This window comes from Pseudorasbora parva, chromosome 15, assembly GCF_024679245.1.
Source record: "Pseudorasbora parva isolate DD20220531a chromosome 15, ASM2467924v1, whole genome shotgun sequence".
Taxonomy (NCBI): Eukaryota; Metazoa; Chordata; class Actinopteri; order Cypriniformes; family Gobionidae; genus Pseudorasbora; species Pseudorasbora parva.
This window is the reverse complement of record NC_090186.1, coordinates 5,645,786-5,664,046: the sequence shown is the minus strand read 5'-3', so window position 1 is coordinate 5,664,046 and position 18,261 is coordinate 5,645,786. Positions and strand designations below refer to the sequence as shown.

Below are 18,261 nucleotides of genomic sequence, written 5' to 3'. Positions count from 1 at the left end.
TTGTAACCAATCATGTCAACATTTGAGCGGGGTTTAGCATATCATTAACTATAATGCTCTGGAGCAGGGCAGTCTCAAGAGAAGGCATACCGGTTTTCATATTTTCAGCTGATGTGAAAAAGCGTGACCTTTTAGCAATATAGCGGTAAATTATGTATATGATGTACATTATGATGTTATGATGAACTACATGCCTTTCTCCACTGACGTTCTGTGATGTTCAAAGCGTTTCTAAGGATACTAAGACTGAGATGGTGAACATGGTTAGTGTATCATTAGCATTATTAGCTGTTTGATAACGTAGTCAAGCTAAAGGCTAATCATATTAATTACCGTTATGTGTCTGACGCTGTAAAGAGCGATACCTTTGTGCAGCGTTTACTACAGTAACTTGAGTAAAAGTTGAGCGAGTGGATCTCTGAGCTGAGTGAGTGAGTGGAGGCGGGGCTCATTTGCACACTGTAAACATTTTTTAAAAAAAATAAGTTGCCTGGTTTCCTTAAAATTTTGAGTTCATTGAAATTAAAATTTTTAAAAGTTAATACAATGAACATTTTTGAGAATTGACAACCTTTATTCAAATATTATTAAAAGATTTTGTAAGCATATTGCGTAATTGTGTTTTATTTGTTATGACAGTGTCACGGTTCATGGATTCCCTGTCTCACTCTTGGGTGCGTGTTGAATGTAGGTGAGGGCGGAGCCTGGGATTGGCTCATCACGCACCTGTGGCTGATCACCTGCACCAGCTGCAACTCATCACCTTCACCCTATTTAGTCTCTCTGTTTCTCTCTTGTCTTTGTCAGAGCGTTGTTGGATGTTTCCCCTTGTGTCTCCGTGTTGGTTGTCGTTTCCCCCTTCCGTGAAACGCTGGATCCCTTCCCGGATCACCTCTACCGATCTCCCGAGTCACAGCTGCTCACAGCCTGCCCGTGTCGCCAACAGAGCCTCTCTCACTGCTCCGTCTTACCCGGACTTCTTCAGTGTTCTGAGTTTTGACTTCTGTGACACTATCTGTCAAATTAAACTGAGTTACTTGCAATTGAATCCTGCCTCTGTGAATCCGTTACAGAACGCTCTGACCAACCATGGATTCAGCGAGTATCAACGCCCTACTGACCAGCAGCAACGAGAGACTGGACCAGCAGGAGGCGAACTTAACTGCCACAGGACAGGCAGTACACACCTTGGTGGCACGGGTGGCCGAGCTGACCCAACAGATGCAACAACTCGTCGGTCCCACTGTGCCCGACCCACCGCCGATCCCCCACACACCATCCGCATCGCGGCAACCGGAACCACGTCTGCCTACCCCTGAGAGTTATGCCGGTGAGAGCAATTATTGCAGAGCCTTCCTTACCAAGTGTTCCTTGTTTTTCGCTCTTCAACCGCAGACTTTCAACACGGAGAGATCCAAGGTGGCATTCGTCCTCACCCTGCTCTCCGGACGAGCCGCACTTTGGGGAACGGCGGTGTGGGAAAATCAACATCCTTGCAGCTCCTCGTTCCAGACGCTGGCGGCGGAGATGAGAAGGGTGTTTGACCGAGCGGTAACCGGTAGAGAAGCGGCACGTCAACTCGCAGAGCTCCGTCAAGGTAACCGCTCGGTCTCGGATTATTCCATCGAGTTCCGCACCCTGGCCGCCGAGTGCAAGTGGAACGAGGAGGCACAGTGGGACATGTTCCTGCATGGGCTGGCTGACCGCATCCAGAAAGAGATTTTCATGATCGACCTTCCGGAGAAGATTGACGGACTGATCGAACTTGCGTTGAGGGTGGACGCTCGTCTGAGTCGGCTGAGATCCAGGATGGAGTTTCAGCACAAGAGTGTCGAATGCCCTCAGGCCAACGCTGCGGATGCGGTCAGCTACACCTTCGACCCGGAGCCCATGCAGGTGGGTCGAGCTCGGCTCTCCCGGGAGGAGAGAGCGAGACGGAGATCCCGTGGTCTTTGCCTCTACTGCGGCGGGACCGGACACCTGCTAGACTCCTGCCCGGTAAGAGGACCACGCCCGGCGGTAAGGAGAAGGCTACTGTCGGGCGGGATCTCCGTGGAAAAGACCTCATCCTCCACTCTCCTTCCGGTGAGATTGCTGTGGGCAGCCCAGGAATTTTCCAGCCCAGCACTCCTTGACTCGGGAGCGGAGGGTAACTTTCTTGACTCTGCCCTTGCACACAAACTCAAAATACCCACCATTGCACTTAAGAACACCATCTCTGTCAACGCACTCAACGGACAAGTTCTCCCTGACATTTCATTCACCACTGAACCACTTACACTGATCACGTCTGGCAACCACACTGAACTCATTTCATTTTTTATCCTGGACTCCCCTTTGGCTCCCATTGTCCTCGGTCACCCTTGGCTGGAGTTACATAACCCAAGGGTTGACTGGGGACAAAACTCTGTGTCTGCGTGGAGTGATAAATGTTATGAGTCTTGTTTGGTGTCTGCTTGTTCGTCTGTGTCTCGTTCTGTTTTTCAGAGTGAGACGGTGAATCTGTCTAACGTGCCTCCGGAGTACCTCGACCTGAAGGAAGTGTTCAGTAAGTCCCGAGCTGCTTCTCTTCCTCCGCATCGTCCCTATGACTGTGCTATAGATTTACTCCCAGGTAAGTCTCCGCCTAAGGGCAAACTATACTCTCTTTCTATTCCAGAGAGGGAGGCCATGGAGAAATATATTTCTGATTCTCTAGCCTCCAAATTCATCCGCCCTTCCTCTTCTCCAGCGGGGGCGGGGTTCTTCTTCGTGGGGAAGAAGGATGGTTCTCTGCGACCTTGCATTGATTACCGAGGGCTGAATAACATCACGGTAAAGAATACCTATCCTTTGCCGTTGATGTCTTCAGCTTTCGAGAGGTTACAGGGAGCATCCGTCTTCACGAAGTTGGACTTACGTAACGCTTATCATTTGGTTCGCATCAGGGAGGGGGATGAATGGAAAACCGCATTTAACACCCCCAGGGGGCATTTTGAATATTTGGTCATGCCTTTCGGCCTTTCCAACTCCCCAGCGGTTTTCCAGGCACTCGTCAATGATGTGTTGAGAGACATGGTCGACCAATTCATATATGTCTACCTGGATGACATTTTGATTTTTTCTTCGTCTCTCCAGGAACATGTTCGACACGTCAGACGAGTGCTTCAGAGGTTGCTAGAGAATGGGCTTTTTGTCAAGGCGGAGAAATGCGCTTTTCATGCACAGTCTGTTCCTTTTTTAGGGTACATCGTGTCATCGGAGGGAATGCGCATGGATCCCGACAAGGTTAAGGCTGTGATGGATTGGCCAAGTCCAGATTCCCGTAAGGCCCTACAGAGGTTTCTGGGGTTCGCCAATTTCTATCGGCGTTTTATTCGCAATTTCAGCCAACTAGCCGCACCTCTGACTGCCTTGACCTCTCCCCGAACGACGTTCAGGTGGTCCGATACAGCCGAGGCTGTATTCGCCAAACTCAAAAGCCGCTTTGTTTCGGCTCCCATCTTAGTCGCCCCTGATTCCACACGTCAGTTCGTGGTAGAGGTCGACGCGTCAGAGGTGGGGGTAGGAGCGGTTCTTTCACAGCGCTCTCCCTCAGATGACAAGATGCACCCGTGCGCGTTTTTCTCCCATCGTCTTTCTCCTGCCGAACGCAATTATGACATTGGTAACAGAGAGTTGTTGGCCGTCAAGTTAGCGTTGGAGGAGTGGCGTCATTGGCTTGAAGGGTCGGGGGTACCTTTTATTGTATGGACGGATCATAAGAACCTTGAATATATTAGATCTGCTAAAAGACTCAACTCCAGGCAGGCTCGGTGGGCACTTTTTTTCGGACGTTTTGACTTTGTTCTCTCGTACCGCCCCGGGTCTAAAAACATCAAACCCGACTCTTTATCTCGTATTTTTGATGCTTCCGAACGCCCGGTTACTCCCGAGTGTATTTTGCCAGAGAAGATAGTTATCTCTACACTCACATGGGAGATCGAATCGAAGGTCAAAGTGGCCTTAGAAGGGGTAACGCCCCCGCCCGGCGGCCCACCGAGTTGTTTGTTCGTTCCGGAGGGGTTAAGATCCGAGGTCCTAAAATGGGGTCACTGCTCCAACATTGCTTGTCATCCAGGGGTAAACCGCACTTGCAGTTTAATAAAGCAACGATTTTGGTGGCCACTTATGGCTCGCGACATTCGCAGTTTTGTTTTGGCTTGCTCGGTCTGTGCGGTTGGTAAGACATCTAACCAACCTCCCCATGGGTTACTTCAGCCGTTGTCTGTTCCTTCGAGACCCTGGTCCCACATCGCTCTAGATTTTGTTACCGCCCTCCCGCCCTCCCAGGGCAAGACGGTCGTTTTGACCGTCGTGGACCGATTCTCGAAGGCAGCACATTTCATTCCCTTGCCCAAATTACCCTCAGCCAAGGAGACAGCGGTATCTGTAGTAGACCACGTCTTTCGGTTACATGGCCTCCCGATGGACGTGGTCTCCGACAGAGGTTCCCAATTTGTGTCCAAATTTTGGCAGGAGTTTTGTAAATTACTAGGAGCCACGGTTAGTCTGTCTTCGGGTTATCACCCCCAAAGCAACGGTCAGACCGAGAGAGCCAATCAGGATCTGGAAAGAGTGTTGCGATGTTTGGTATCCAAGAATCCTTCATCCTGGAGCCAGCAACTCTCTATGGTTGAGTACGCTCATAACTCGTTACCAGTGTCATCTACGGGCCTTTCGCCATTTGAGTGTAGTGTAGGTTACCAGCCACCTATTTTTCCTAGTCTGGATTCCGAGGTCGCGGTCCCCTCTGTTCACGCCTTTATCCAGAGGTGTCATCGCACATGGACCAGAGCCCGTGAGACTCTGCTCCAGGTGGGAGCGCGCACCAAGGCTAAAGCCGATCGCCACCGGTCTAAGCCTCCCGTTTACGTCGTCGGTCAAAAAGTGTGGCTTTCTACCAAGAACATTCCTCTCCGCTCCGTATCTAATAAACTTGCTCCCAAATTTATCGGCCCGTTCACTGTCACCAAGATCATTAGTCCGGTGACAGTCCGCCTCAAACTCCCTCCGGCGTACAGGAGGATTCATCCCGCCTTCCATGTATCCAAAATCAAACCTGTTTTTCACTCCCACCTTAATCCGCCAGTCCCGGTTCCCCCACCGCCGCGACTCATAGATGGGGAACCAACTTATTCGGTTAATCGCATTCTGGATTCTAGACGGAGGGGACGCGGTTTCCAGTACTTGGTGGACTGGGAAGGTTACGGTCCGGAGGAGAGAAGTTGGGTTCCTGCTAGGGACATTCTGGATCACTCCCTTATTGATGATTACAATCAACAGGTAAGGTCGGCTGGGAGCGTCAGGGGACGCTCCTAGGGGGAGGGGTACTGTCACGGTTCATGGATTCCCTGTCTCACTCTTGGGTGCGTGTTGAATGTAGGTGAGGGCGGAGCCTGGGATTGGCTCATCACGCACCTGTGGCTGATCACCTGCACCAGCTGCAACTCATCACCTTCACCCTATTTAGTCTCTCTGTTTCTCTCTTGTCTTTGTCAGAGCGTTGTTGGATGTTTCCCCTTGTGTCTCCGTGTTGGTTGTCGTTTCCCCCTTCCGTGAAACGCTGGATCCCTTCCCGGATCACCTCTACCGATCTCCCGAGTCACAGCTGCTCACAGCCTGCCCGTGTCGCCAACAGAGCCTCTCTCACTGCTCCGTCTTACCCGGACTTCTTCAGTGTTCTGAGTTTTGACTTCTGTGACACTATCTGTCAAATTAAACTGAGTTACTTGCAATTGAATCCTGCCTCTGTGAATCCGTTACAGACAGTGAAACAAACTGTGCTATTTTCATGATTTTTCACATTTTTATGTGGTTCAGATACAATAATATTTTGAATTTCTTTTTATTAAACCAATTTCCTTCATTGTATCAACTCAAACTTCTAATTTCAATAAACTCAAAATTTGAAGGCAACCAGGTTACTTACTTTTTTAAGTTAAACCAACAATATTTTTTTACAGAGCATATTTATGGTTTCTATACTTTTCTATAGACTTTTTTGTCACCCCTATAAATAATAAAATGCCTTGAACACTGTAGTTAGATAAATGTAAGTTTGTATGAAAGCAGAATTTTACCTGGCAGCTTCCTCCTCTTTCTTCCTGTTCCTCTCCTCCTCCTCTTTCTTCCTCTTCCTCTCCTCCTCCTCTTTCCTATGTCTCTGTAGCTCTTTGAGTTTCTCAGATCTTACCCTCCTGAGCTGCTCTAGGACGTCCTGCTGCTGGCTCTGCCTCTGTCTCAACTCCTGCAACATTACCCACACAAGCCTTCAACATTTAGATGATGCTTATTTATAACAAACCTTAAAATAATATGGTACGGTTTTAAACACACAGTATATGGTATTGCATTGTGCTCAGCTTTACTGACTGCCCAAACTAACATTAACAACGGACCACTATTGAGTGCTTACTGAGCTATTATAAGTGGCCAAACAAATAGTTCTAGATTTGTTTTTTCATAAATATAATATTTAAACTCTACTGCAAAAAAAATTGAGGTCAGTAGGATTTTTTTTTTAAGTTTTAGAAAGTCTATTATGCTCAACAAGGCTGTAATTGATCAACAATACAGTTCAAACAGTAATACTGTCAAATACTATTACAAAATAAAATGTAATATATTTCTGTGATCAAAGCTGATTTTTCAGCGTCATTAGTCTTCAGTGTCACATGATCCTTCAGAAATCATGCTGATATGATGATTTGCTGCTCAAGAAACATTTATTTATTATAATCAGTGTTGAAAACAGTGGTGCTGCTTAATATTTTTGTGAAAACTGCGATATATACAGTATATTATTATTATTTATAATTATCATTAATGATTAGAAAGTTCAAACAAACAGCATTTATTTGAAATAGTAATTTTTAATCAATTTAATACCTACTTGCTGAATCAAAATATTCATTAAAAAAAATCATACTGACAACTTTTTGAACGTAGTATATAAGGCATTTATAAGTAAGTATATAAGTATAGTAGTATATAAGGCATTTATAAGTAAGTATATAAGTATAGTAGTATATAAGGCATTTATAAGTAAGAATATAAGTATAGTAGCATATAAGGCATTTATAAGTAAGTATATAAGTATAGTAGTATATAAGGCATTTATAAGTAAGTATATAAGTATAGTAGTATATAAGGCATTTATAAGTAAGAATATAAGTATAGTAGCATATAAGGCATTTATAAGTAAGTATATAAGTATAGTAGTATATAAGGCATTTATAAGTAAGTATATAAGTATAGTAGTATATAAGGCATTTATAAGTAAGTATGTAAGTATAGTAGCATATAAGGCATTTATAAGTAAGTATATAAGTATAGTAGTATATAAGGCATTTATAAGTAAGTATATAAGTATAGTAGCATATAAGGCATTTATAAGTAAGTATATAAGTATAGTAGTATATAAGGCATTTATAAGTAAGTATATAAGTATAGTAGTATATGAGGCATTTATAAGTAAGTATATAAGTATAGTAGTATATAAGGCATTTATAAGTAAGTATATAAGTATAGTAGCATATAAGGCATTTATAAGTAAGTATATAAGTATAGTAGTATATAAGGCATTTATAAGTAAGTATATAAGTATAGTAGTATATGAGGCATTTATAAGTAAGTATATAAGTATAGTAGTATATGAGGCATTTATAAGTAAGTATATAAGTATAGTAGCATATAAGGCATTTATAAGTAAGTATATAAGTATAGTAGCATATAAGGCATTTATAAGTAAGTACATAAGTATAGTAGTATATGAGGCATTTATAAGTAAGTATATAAGTATAGTAGTATATGAGGCATTTATAAGTAAGTATATAAGTATAGTAGTATATAAGGCATTTATAAGTAAGTATATAAGTATAGTAGCATATAAGGCATTTATAAGTAAGTATATAAGTATAGTAGCATATAAGGCATTTATAAGTAAGTATATAAGTATAGTAGCATATAAGGCATTTATAAGTAAGTATATAAGTATAGTAGTATATAAGGCATTTATAAGTAAGTATATAAGTATAGTAGCATATAAGGCATTTATAAGTAAGTATATAAGTATAGTAGCATATAAGGCATTTATAAGTAAGTATATAAGTATAGTAGTATATGAGGCATTTATAAGTAAGTATATAAGTATAGTAGCATATAAGGCATTTATAAGTAAGTATATAAGTATAGTAGTATATAAGGCATTTATAAGTAAGTATATAAGTATAGTAGTATATGAGGCATTTATAAGTAAGTATATAAGTATAGTAGTATATAAGGCATTTATAAGTAAGTATATAAGTATAGTAGTATATAAGGCATTTATAAGTAAGTATATAAGTATAGTAGCATATAAGGCATTTATAAGTAAGTATATAAGTATAGTAGTATATAAGGCATTTATAAGTAAGTATATAAGTATAGTAGTATATAAGGCATTTATAAGTAAGTATATAAGTATAGTAGTATATGAGGCATTTATATAAGTTAATATAATTATAAATTATATATAATTTATATAAGTAAGTAAGCATTTTCACCCAAAAATTGTTAAGCTAGTTATTTATATCTTTACTGTAATGTTTCCAGATCAGTTTACATTTCCAAACATTTATTTTTCCATTAAAGGATTAGTTCACTCCAAAATTAAAATGTCCTGATAATTTACTCATCCCCATGGTATCCAAAATGTTTGTGTCTTTCTTTCTTCCGTCGAAAGGAAACTATGTTTTTTGAGGAAAACATTCCAGGATTTTTCTCCATATAATGCACTTCAATGGGGACAAAAGGGTTCAAGGTCCAAATTGCAGCTTCAAAGAGCTCGACACGATCCCAGACGAGGAATAAGGGTCTTATCTAACGAAACGATCAACGATCAACATTAAAATATATATACTTTTTAACCACAAAGGCTCATCTTGCACTAACTCTACGATGACCGTCAGCAACTTCACGCATAAAAAAAAAAAAATAGTCACGTTGCAAAGGTCATACGTAGGCAGAAGTACCGACCCAGTGTTTACAAAGCGAATGTGCAAAGACAAATGCTGTGTTCGAAATCGCCCCCTATTCTCTCATTCACTATACCCTTCGTTACTCCACTAATATAGTCCACTTGAAGGAGTGAATGAAAACGAGTGAATGCATTCAGACACTGACTGCACCGGAAGAACTAACATTTATGCATAGTTTCTGCTTGCTGTTTAATAATCATTTGAAAAGTAGCAAACTGATCCAGTAGTAATGAAAAGATTATCTTGAAGTCTGCCATGGAAATAGCATGTATAAAACATAATTAAACAATTTAATATTCAATGAAATGGAATTTATACCTGTATGATATTACGCTGGGTTTGGAAAATGGATGGATTGATAATTCAGCTATACCATCTTCTGGCGAGACCCAGGAATTTATTCAATGCAGTGCCTTATGGGTATTCTCTAGCCGTTGAGCGTACATCAGTTGTACACTTGTTATTGCTGTGCATTATGGGATTAAATGAGTGCACTCAATAGCGTCCACTATGGTTTCGGACACCGCTACAAATGGCTGTCCCCTCAAAAAGTGCCCAATTTAGGGGTATAGGGGCGATTTCGGACTAATTCAAATGCCCTTAACAAAAAAAAAAGGTCAAATGACGATGTCGGCGACTTTGAAGTTGATTTTGGAGGAGAAAATTAGATGATTTTTTTTTAACTTCCGCCTACATCATGCGTAACCTTTACAACGTGATTGCATAAGGCACAACAGAGCTAGTGCAAGACGAGCATTTGTGGTTATATATAAGTATATACATTATTATTTAATTTTTTTTAGAAAATGACTGATCGTTTTGCTAGATAAGACCCTCAATCCTCGACTGGGATTGTGTCGAGCTCTTTGAAGGTGCAATTTGGACCTTCAGCCTATTGGTCCCCATTGAAGTGCATTATATGGAGAAAAATCCTGGAATGGTTTCCTCAAAAACTTTAATTTCTTTTCGACTGAAGAAAGAAAGACATGAACATCTTGGATAACATGGGGGTGAGTAAATTATCAGGAAATTTCCTGAACTAATCCTTTAATTGTAATAATCCAGTGAGATTTTGAGTCTGACAAAAGTTGGTGTTCCACACGGAGATCATGTGCCACTAAAACCTGAGACGGGCCAATGGATTGCATCATGAGCCATATTGCAGAACATGTCACCGTATATTGTGTAGTGTTAATATTAGAAATAATGCATGAACAAGCATTAAAACGCTGATTCTACTCGGCAAGAACTGACTGATTTCCCCCACCATTTTAAGCACTGGTTATTAGCAGCAAACAGCATCATAAACACCATTACTTTGTTTGATTGTCTTTAATGCCTGTTTTTTTGAGTGACATTTTGGATCCCAGTTTACATGCTGTAACACAAACTGCTCCGTATAGAAAATGTTTCAAACAATAAAAACAAAAATCCCATTAATTTTTCCGTTGTTTGTTAGTTTTTAGGCAGTGAGTATAAAACTTTGTGACACACATTATGGAAGTGATGAAAACGGCACAGACAGACACAAAGTTGTTATGAAGTCACGAGGTCAGACATTAGAGCTCATTTCAGTACAATATGGGTAAAGTGAGACTTCTTTCATGGAGGATAACTAGAGCAAATGGTGAAATGAATGAAGGACAGGCAGCATTGAGATGAGTGTGAGTAAAGAAACGCTAAAGAGAGGTCGACCTTTATTAGAAGGAAGAGATTGGTTAAGCAGCCCAGCAAAGAGAGAAGTCCTTGAAGCACACAGTCATCCATTTCTACAAACTATGAAGACAGTCAGGGTAAAGAGGTAGAGAAGAAAGAGGAGAGATACAGCGGCTTGGGGTTGAAAAGGCTTGGAGCAGAAAACATTAGACGTATACTGAACAATAGCGGAGTGCCACATAATGCTCAGGTTTCAAATCTGGCGCAGGATGTGTGTTAGTGATAGTGTTTGTGTGTTGAGTTTTCTTTAGTGTGAATGTTAGTGTGTAATGAAGTGCTCAGTGCCTTCAGGGCTGGGAGTTGAGCTGTAGGTTTTAATCACAGGAAAATGGAGAACAGTGAACTAGTGAGTCCCTCGCAGGGACATTAAGGTTTAAAATAAATTCAGAGAGACCAAGTCCCCAAACAAAGCCCACATTAGCTTTAATCAAAACACGGCACTTTAAATGTTGTCGAGAATCAGACTGGGAATGTAAGAGAAGCCGCTGACCTTGATTTCTCTGTTGTACTGCTCCATTTGTGAGAGTTTAACAGTCGTCTCTCTCTCCAAAACATCCAGCTGCTCCTTCAGCTTCCGACAGCTCAGATCCTTCTCGCACACACTCTGTTTCATATCATTTATCAAAGGACCTGGAACAGGGGGAAGAAAGAGAGAAGGAAGGACATTAAAAACATCAATGTGCCCGGGCCCTGAGTTCAAGCGGGATGAAATGGGCACAAATGAAATGAGTCATTTGGTCTTATTGATTGATCGCTTCAGGTCTATGTGAGGGCTCACTTGAGTTGTTTTTGGTTAGATGTAGAAGTCTGTCTGCCAGTTGCTCCTTCTCAGGACCAAAACGACTCAACTGCCTCTGAATTTCCTGTGAAACACACATATATACACTGTAAACCTCAGTAAGTTGGCAAAAAAAATTTGAGGCAATTGGTTACATTAAGTTGAGAAATGTAAAGTTTAACTAAGCAGAACTTTGCAGATTTTTTATTTTGTTTTCATAAATTGTAATTGTTCTTAACTTCAAATATTATGAATATCTTTAAATATTATCTTATATTATTATATTATACAAATATTATCTTAAATTATTTGAAAAATATTATATTTATAATATAATAATATAAGATATAGAAATCTTTTGTACCGTTATAAAAGTCTTTACAGTCACTTTTGATCAATTTAATGCATTCTTGCTGAATAAAAGTATTAATTTATTAAAAGAACTAAAGAATAACAGAGTTTTTCCCAGATGGACTCTCTTGCAATGCGTGTACAGAATGGCCTAAAAATAATGAATGCTATGCTATTCATGTAAGAAAAACCTAACGCACCTCAAGCTGCAGCTGTAGGGAGCTGATATCCGTAATACGGCTGTCTCTCCTCTGATTGAGCAGGTCTAGCTCGGCTCTCTGGACCTGCCTCTTACTCTTGGCGTCCCGGAGGCGATCCGAGATCTGCTTATGCTTATTACCCTAGGAGAAGAAAAGACTGAAATGATTTTCATTTGTAATAAAAAAAATAACCAAAAATCAATCCCACAGAGAAAAGGGTGTATGAAACTGGATGGAGAACTGGTACAGTGCCCTCCACTGATATTGGCACTCTTGGTAAATATGAATCTGCATTGTTTATCCTTTTGATCTTTTATTCAAAAAATACACAAAATTCTAACCTTTTTATTGAAGTAAAATAATTGAAAGAGGGGGGAAAATCTTATTATGAAATAAATGTTTTTCTCTAGTTCACGTTGGCCACAATTATTGCGCCGTCCGTTCCCCAAGATCACAGCTCTGAGTCTTCTTCTGTAAGGCCTGATGAGTTTGGAGATCAGAGCCCATTCCTTCATCCAGAATCTCTCCAGATCCTTCAGATTCCATACAGATGACTCCAACCGTTTAGCTAAACCAGGTTTGAGATAAGTTGTTGCACCTAAGTATATTTATACCCCACTCAGACAGGCATACAGTGTGCATGTTACTGGCTGGCCATTGTTTTAATTTACTCACAAAATCAAATTCAAAATGCATATTTATGGATGTGATGAACATGGCAATGCTGTAGAGTTCTTTCGAGTTGTGTTCACAGAGTTTAGTGATTTGGAGAAGAGAAAACGTCAGAATAATGTCATTATGAGTTGATTCATGAAGTTGTGTGAACAACAGCGCATCCGTGTGCGTCTGCGCACATGCGCACTTTGGTCAGAGCGGTAATAATGAGATTAAGGAATAAACTTTCTAGGAATATAGAATTTCTATGGGTGCCAATAATTGTGCCCAACATAATTTGGAGAAAAACATTTATTTCATAAAGAGATTTTCCCCCCACAATCAATTTTTTTTACTTCAATGAAAGTTTAGATTTTTGTAAAAAAAAATTGAATGAAAGATCAAAAGGATAAACAATGCAGATTTATTTTCACAGCCACCTTTGCTAATATTTACTGAGGGTGCCAATATTAATAAAGAGCAGGGCACTGTGTATGGAATGCAAAAGAAGAAACAGAAATCTGACCACCGCCTCCAGCTCCATCTCGAGACTCCTCTTCCTGTCCTTAAGTCTCTGTATGTCGCTCTGCTCTTTTTCTCTCTGTGTCTGAAGCTCCACTCGTTTACTCTTCTCCCATTCCATTCGCCTCTGTCGCTCTGCTTCCTGAGAGAGCAATAACAGAATGAGATTGTGGAAATCCTACATAACTACGCTTCTCCTAGGATGAGAATTGGGATTCCACTCTACAGGTACTGTGTATATTGAATTATTGAATATCTTAATTTTAATAATTGAATTTGTGTATTATTCAATTAACATTAATGTCTGTCTGGATAGCTTTACATACAATCTATTTATATATTACATTTGAATCATATATTTGATATAATTTATTGTCTATAATATAAAGTGTTTTGATGTTTTGTAGCCTAAAGAATGAAACTGAATCAAAGTAAATGCTAAACATATTTAAAAGGAAACTATTCTGGCGTAATTACAGGCATAATTCGCCTATAAATTAATTACAAACAAGTGTATTCATGAAACATGCATGCGCGTGTAAAAAACGTAAAGCTTTTTTAGCGATATTCAACCTCTGCCTGCCCTTGTGTGCTCCACTTGCCTCACGCCGCTCTAATTCCTTCAGTCTTTCTTCTTCTCTCTGTCGTTCTAGCTCTCTCTGTCTCTCTATCCTCCTCTCCTCCTCTCTCTGTCTCCTCAGCTCCATCTCCCGGGCCTCTCTCTCCTTCCGTTCTCTCTCTTCCCTCTCCTTCTGCAGTCTCCTCTCCTCCTCTCGCCTCTCCTCTTCTCTCCTCCTCTCCTGCTCTCTCTTTTGCTCCTCCAGCAGAGCCAAACGCCTTTTCTCAAGCTCTGCGTTTCCTCTCTGGAAATTTTCTCTGAGTTTATCCTCAAATGACACTGAGAGAGAGAGAGAGAGAGAGAGAGAGAGAGAGAGAGAGAGAGAGAGAGAGAGAGAGAGAGAGAGAGAGAGAGAGAGAGAGAGAGAGAGAGAGAGAGAGAGGGGTAAAAAGTGTCAACACAATAAAATAGTAAAATACATCACAAAAAAATTGTATGTTCAAAAAAGACTATATCATGAGGAGCTACATATAATGCAGCATTTTCTCACAACAGTATAAACTCAGAAGATTGTAAGTGATTTTTTCAGCTGAATCAGCTCTATTTGACAGGATCATTTACAATACTGTGTAGAAATAAGCACAGTGTGTGTGTGTGTGTGTGTGTGTTTGTAATGGGGGTATGTATTTGTATATATTAGCATACAAAAAACATCAGTAAGGTTGTTGTTTTTTTGCAGAAATAAAAAAAAATTCATCAAGTGCATTAAATCGATATCAAAATTGAAAGTAAATACATTTTAATATAGCAAAAGAATCCTATTTTAAATAATCAAATAAAACATTTATCATAGTGTTCACAAAAATATAAAGCAGCTCAACTCCACCATTAATAATAATAAATGTTTCTTGAGCAGCAAATCATCACATTAGAATGATTTCTAAAGGATCGTGTGACACTGAAGACTGGAGTAATGATGCTGAAAATTCAGCTTTACCATAACAGGAAATTCAATACATGTTTATTATATTAAAATAGAAAAAAAGTTATTTGAAATTGTTTTTAATCATATAATTTTTCGCAATAGTACTGGTGTACACTCGCGGGCAGATTAGATTTGCTGCTGCTAGGGTGCGTCTAGATTTCTAGGCTACTGGTCTACTGTATTTTTTATCAAATAAATGCAACCTTTGTGAGCATAAAGAATTAAAAAAAATTGCCTCAAACTTTTGAATGGTAGTGTATATCAAGAACATATATTTATGTGAATTTTTAATCAATGTTGAAAAAAACGGAAAATTAAACAGGGGCCTGTAATCTCTAGGGTGTGTAAAGTTGTACTTAAAACTAAAAAAAAAAATAATAATAATTATAAGTTCAACAAAAGTTTAGAAGCAAAAATTCAGCTAAATGTTGTATTGTCCCAACTGTAGTAAAACTATAAATTAAAAGCATATAACTTATTAACTTTGTAATGCATCATGAAGTAAATAAATAAATTAACATGATACCAAATGCATGTTATTATAGACCAAGTTTAAAACGCAACAATTTTTTAAATCTTTAATTTCAGCAAATCTGTGAGTATATATATTAGTAAATATTGTAAACACCCATCGTCTGTTGATCACTATTATATACAGTAAATGCAGATGCAAATACCATTGCTCATGCCTTTCTGTGGATTTTCTGGCTCAATCAGCTCTGTGCTAATCAGAGGAACAGGTCCGTTCAGCAGATCACATGACTTCGCTGTTCTGAAAAACAAACACACACTCAGAATTAAACACAGTCTCCTCCATAACTGGCTCACTAGCGAGGGCGAGTGTGTGTGTCTTACCTCAGTGAAGGCGGCAGAAGGTCAGGAGGTAGAGTCAGAGGTAACGGCCGCCCAGTCTTGGCCATATCCACCAGATGCATCGCTAGAATAAACTCTTCAGCTCTCAACTGCCCATCACGATCTACATCAGCAAGACTCCTGCAGATAGAGAGACAGATAGACATGCACAAGCACACACATTTGTGATTAACCTGGAAGCATTTCAGATATTTAATAGATGAATTACAGTTCCTTATTATCCAACTGGCACTGAAACAGACCGCTTAGATTAATATAGTCGATCCAGAGTGTAATGTGTGTAAGTAATTAATGCAGGGGGCTTCAACAAGTTTCTAGGGTTTATTCTCATACAATTTTTCTTAAAAAAGAAAGAAAAGAAGATATGCATTAAACATAAATACAATAAATTGTATTTGATAATTCAATAAACGATTAAAACTATAGTTAAAGATAAAGCTTATGTAAATGTTTTCGCACTCACATTAAATTATATGTAGTAAAATCCAAATACTGTACAGATGTACAACATTAATAATGAAAATATACTGTATATTATTGTTATATTATATAATTATTGTAATACATTCAAGCAAATCATCATAATCAAATATGACATCTTTATTTATTATTTTGGTTACACTTCTACTATAAGAAACTTAGCAACTACATTAGAGTATCAGTAGACTGTTGGGCTAGGGTTAGTGGAGTAAGTTGGTCAGTAGTAGTGTGGGCGATATGACGTTAGACACACAATCAACCGGAAGAAACCCATAGAGATTTTGGACTATCGTCTCTATCGCGGTTAAGCTCATGTGACATTGCGCAATCACGAAAGCTTATCTTTTGTATGCGTTAAGCATCGCTGTTTAAAAACTGTTGATTTCAAACCATTGAAGTATAATTAGCAGTGAAAGAGAAGTCATTTCATTATGAGAGCTGCCTGAGAGACGCACGTCATGAAGCCGAAGCTCATTGAGCACCTGAGAACTGAACTGAGGGCTTTTTTGCCGCCTAGTTGGGCTTGAGCGATTAAATACACACACCTGTGTGTCAAAGTGAATCGACACGTATATTGGATCCGTGCAGTCGCTCTTAAAGTGACAGTATCAAAATTGACCTGCTGTCATTATTAGTGCTAATCAAACAACAAAGAGAGAAAACTTCTCATTGCTCAGGACTAAATCACTTTTGTAACTAATACAAATATATGTATATTTAATTTGCACAGTAAAGATTATGCATTGTTTTTTTTATAGATTTGATTCATTTTCTTAATCACAGTTAGCTTGTCTTCAGTGAGCTTGAGATGTGTTTTAGGTTAGTATTAGTTCTTTAAATTATATTGAAAATTGTCATAATAATTGTGAAATTTCAAAAAGTTTGAAATCACAATAACCTTGTTTAAAGCAAAAAATTGCTATGCTATGGATGGTAGATATTTTCTTCCAGCATATTGGAATATGTAAAGGAATTATCATGTAAAGTAATTTTCTTTGTTTGTTTGTTTTTAGTTAAAGGTCCCGTTCTTCACGATTCCATCTTTCAAACTTTAGTTAGTGTGTGATGTTAGAGCATAAATAATACCTGTAAAATTATAAAGCTCAAAGTTCGATGCCAAGCGAGATATTTTATTTAACAGAAGTTCCCTTTCAAAGCCTACAGCGAGCGGCCGGTTTGGACTACACCGCTGCACTTCCTGCTGTAATGACGTCACTAGAACCGTTTGTTGACGAACCCTCCGCCCACAAGAACACGCAAAAAATGGGGCGTGGTCTTGTTGCTCTCATGTGGAGAAGAGCGCGCATTCAGCGCTTGCATCGCCCCGTTATGGTAAGAGGCGGGACCTTTCTGGGCAAAGTGCGCTAAGCTGCTGTCCAATCACAACACGGGAGGTGCTGGCCCAATCAGAACTCGTTACGTGTTTCTGAAGGAGGGACTTCATAGAACAAGGAAATCATCAGGCCGTTTTTAGGACAGAGGAAACAGCGCTGTACAGATAAGTCAATTGTGTGAAAAATACTGTGTTTTTTTACACGCGAAACATGAACTCATGTTATATTGCACACTGTAAACATAATCAAAGCTTCGAAAAACGCAAAGAACGGGACCTTTAAATTATTGATTTATCTGTTGTTGCTCCCCCTTCCCTGTGTGTTTAATTTAATGGATTTCATTTTGTTAGATCTGAAAACAATAAAAAGTTGATCACAAATCAAAACAAAACTATACTGTGATATATATTGTAATCGTGAAATAAAATGACTCATATCGTGATATAAGATTTTGGCCATTTCGCCAACCCCTAGTCAGTAGAATGTTTTTTGGGCATCAAAATAAAGTGTTATCAAATATTTAGCAGATAACAATCTAATGACTGGCAGCTGCAAAGTCACTTATAGTTAGTAGAATGCATAAAGTGGACTATCAAAATAAAGCGTCAGCATATGTGCATGCAAATACGCAAATGTTTTATGCAAATGTCACTAAGACTTCTTGAGATTTATATTGTGAGTGAGTGTTCTGTGAACTCACCATATGGTGGCAAGCTGTGTTTGCGTGAGGTTTGATGCTGTGAGGGCATTTCTGACCTGGGGACCTTCAAA

At 39.5% G+C, this 18,261-nt stretch overlaps 1 protein-coding gene across 4 annotated transcripts in view; it reads right to left on the bottom strand.

The window, feature by feature from the left end:
- The window catches only part of itsn2a (intersectin 2a), a 77,864-nt gene that overhangs the window by 21,401 nt on the left and 38,202 nt on the right, over nt 1-18,261 (bottom strand). For 3 of the 4 annotated variants that reach the window (XM_067416885.1, XM_067416886.1, XM_067416884.1), the window contains 10 exons: nt 18,191-18,254; nt 15,659-15,796; nt 15,481-15,575; nt 13,858-14,157; nt 13,264-13,397; nt 12,084-12,224; nt 11,533-11,617; nt 11,245-11,384; nt 10,734-10,814; nt 6,102-6,268 (listed from right to left, as the gene is read on the bottom strand). In XM_067416885.1, coding sequence (XP_067272986.1) covers nt 6,102-6,268; nt 10,734-10,814; nt 11,245-11,384; nt 11,533-11,617; nt 12,084-12,224; nt 13,264-13,397; nt 13,858-14,157; nt 15,481-15,575; nt 15,659-15,796; nt 18,191-18,254 — 1,345 coding nt within the window. The remainder of the gene's footprint in view (nt 1-6,101; nt 6,269-10,733; nt 10,815-11,244; nt 11,385-11,532; nt 11,618-12,083; nt 12,225-13,263; nt 13,398-13,857; nt 14,158-15,480; nt 15,576-15,658; nt 15,797-18,190; nt 18,255-18,261) is intronic. The other variant, XM_067416887.1, reaches the window with a different exon arrangement.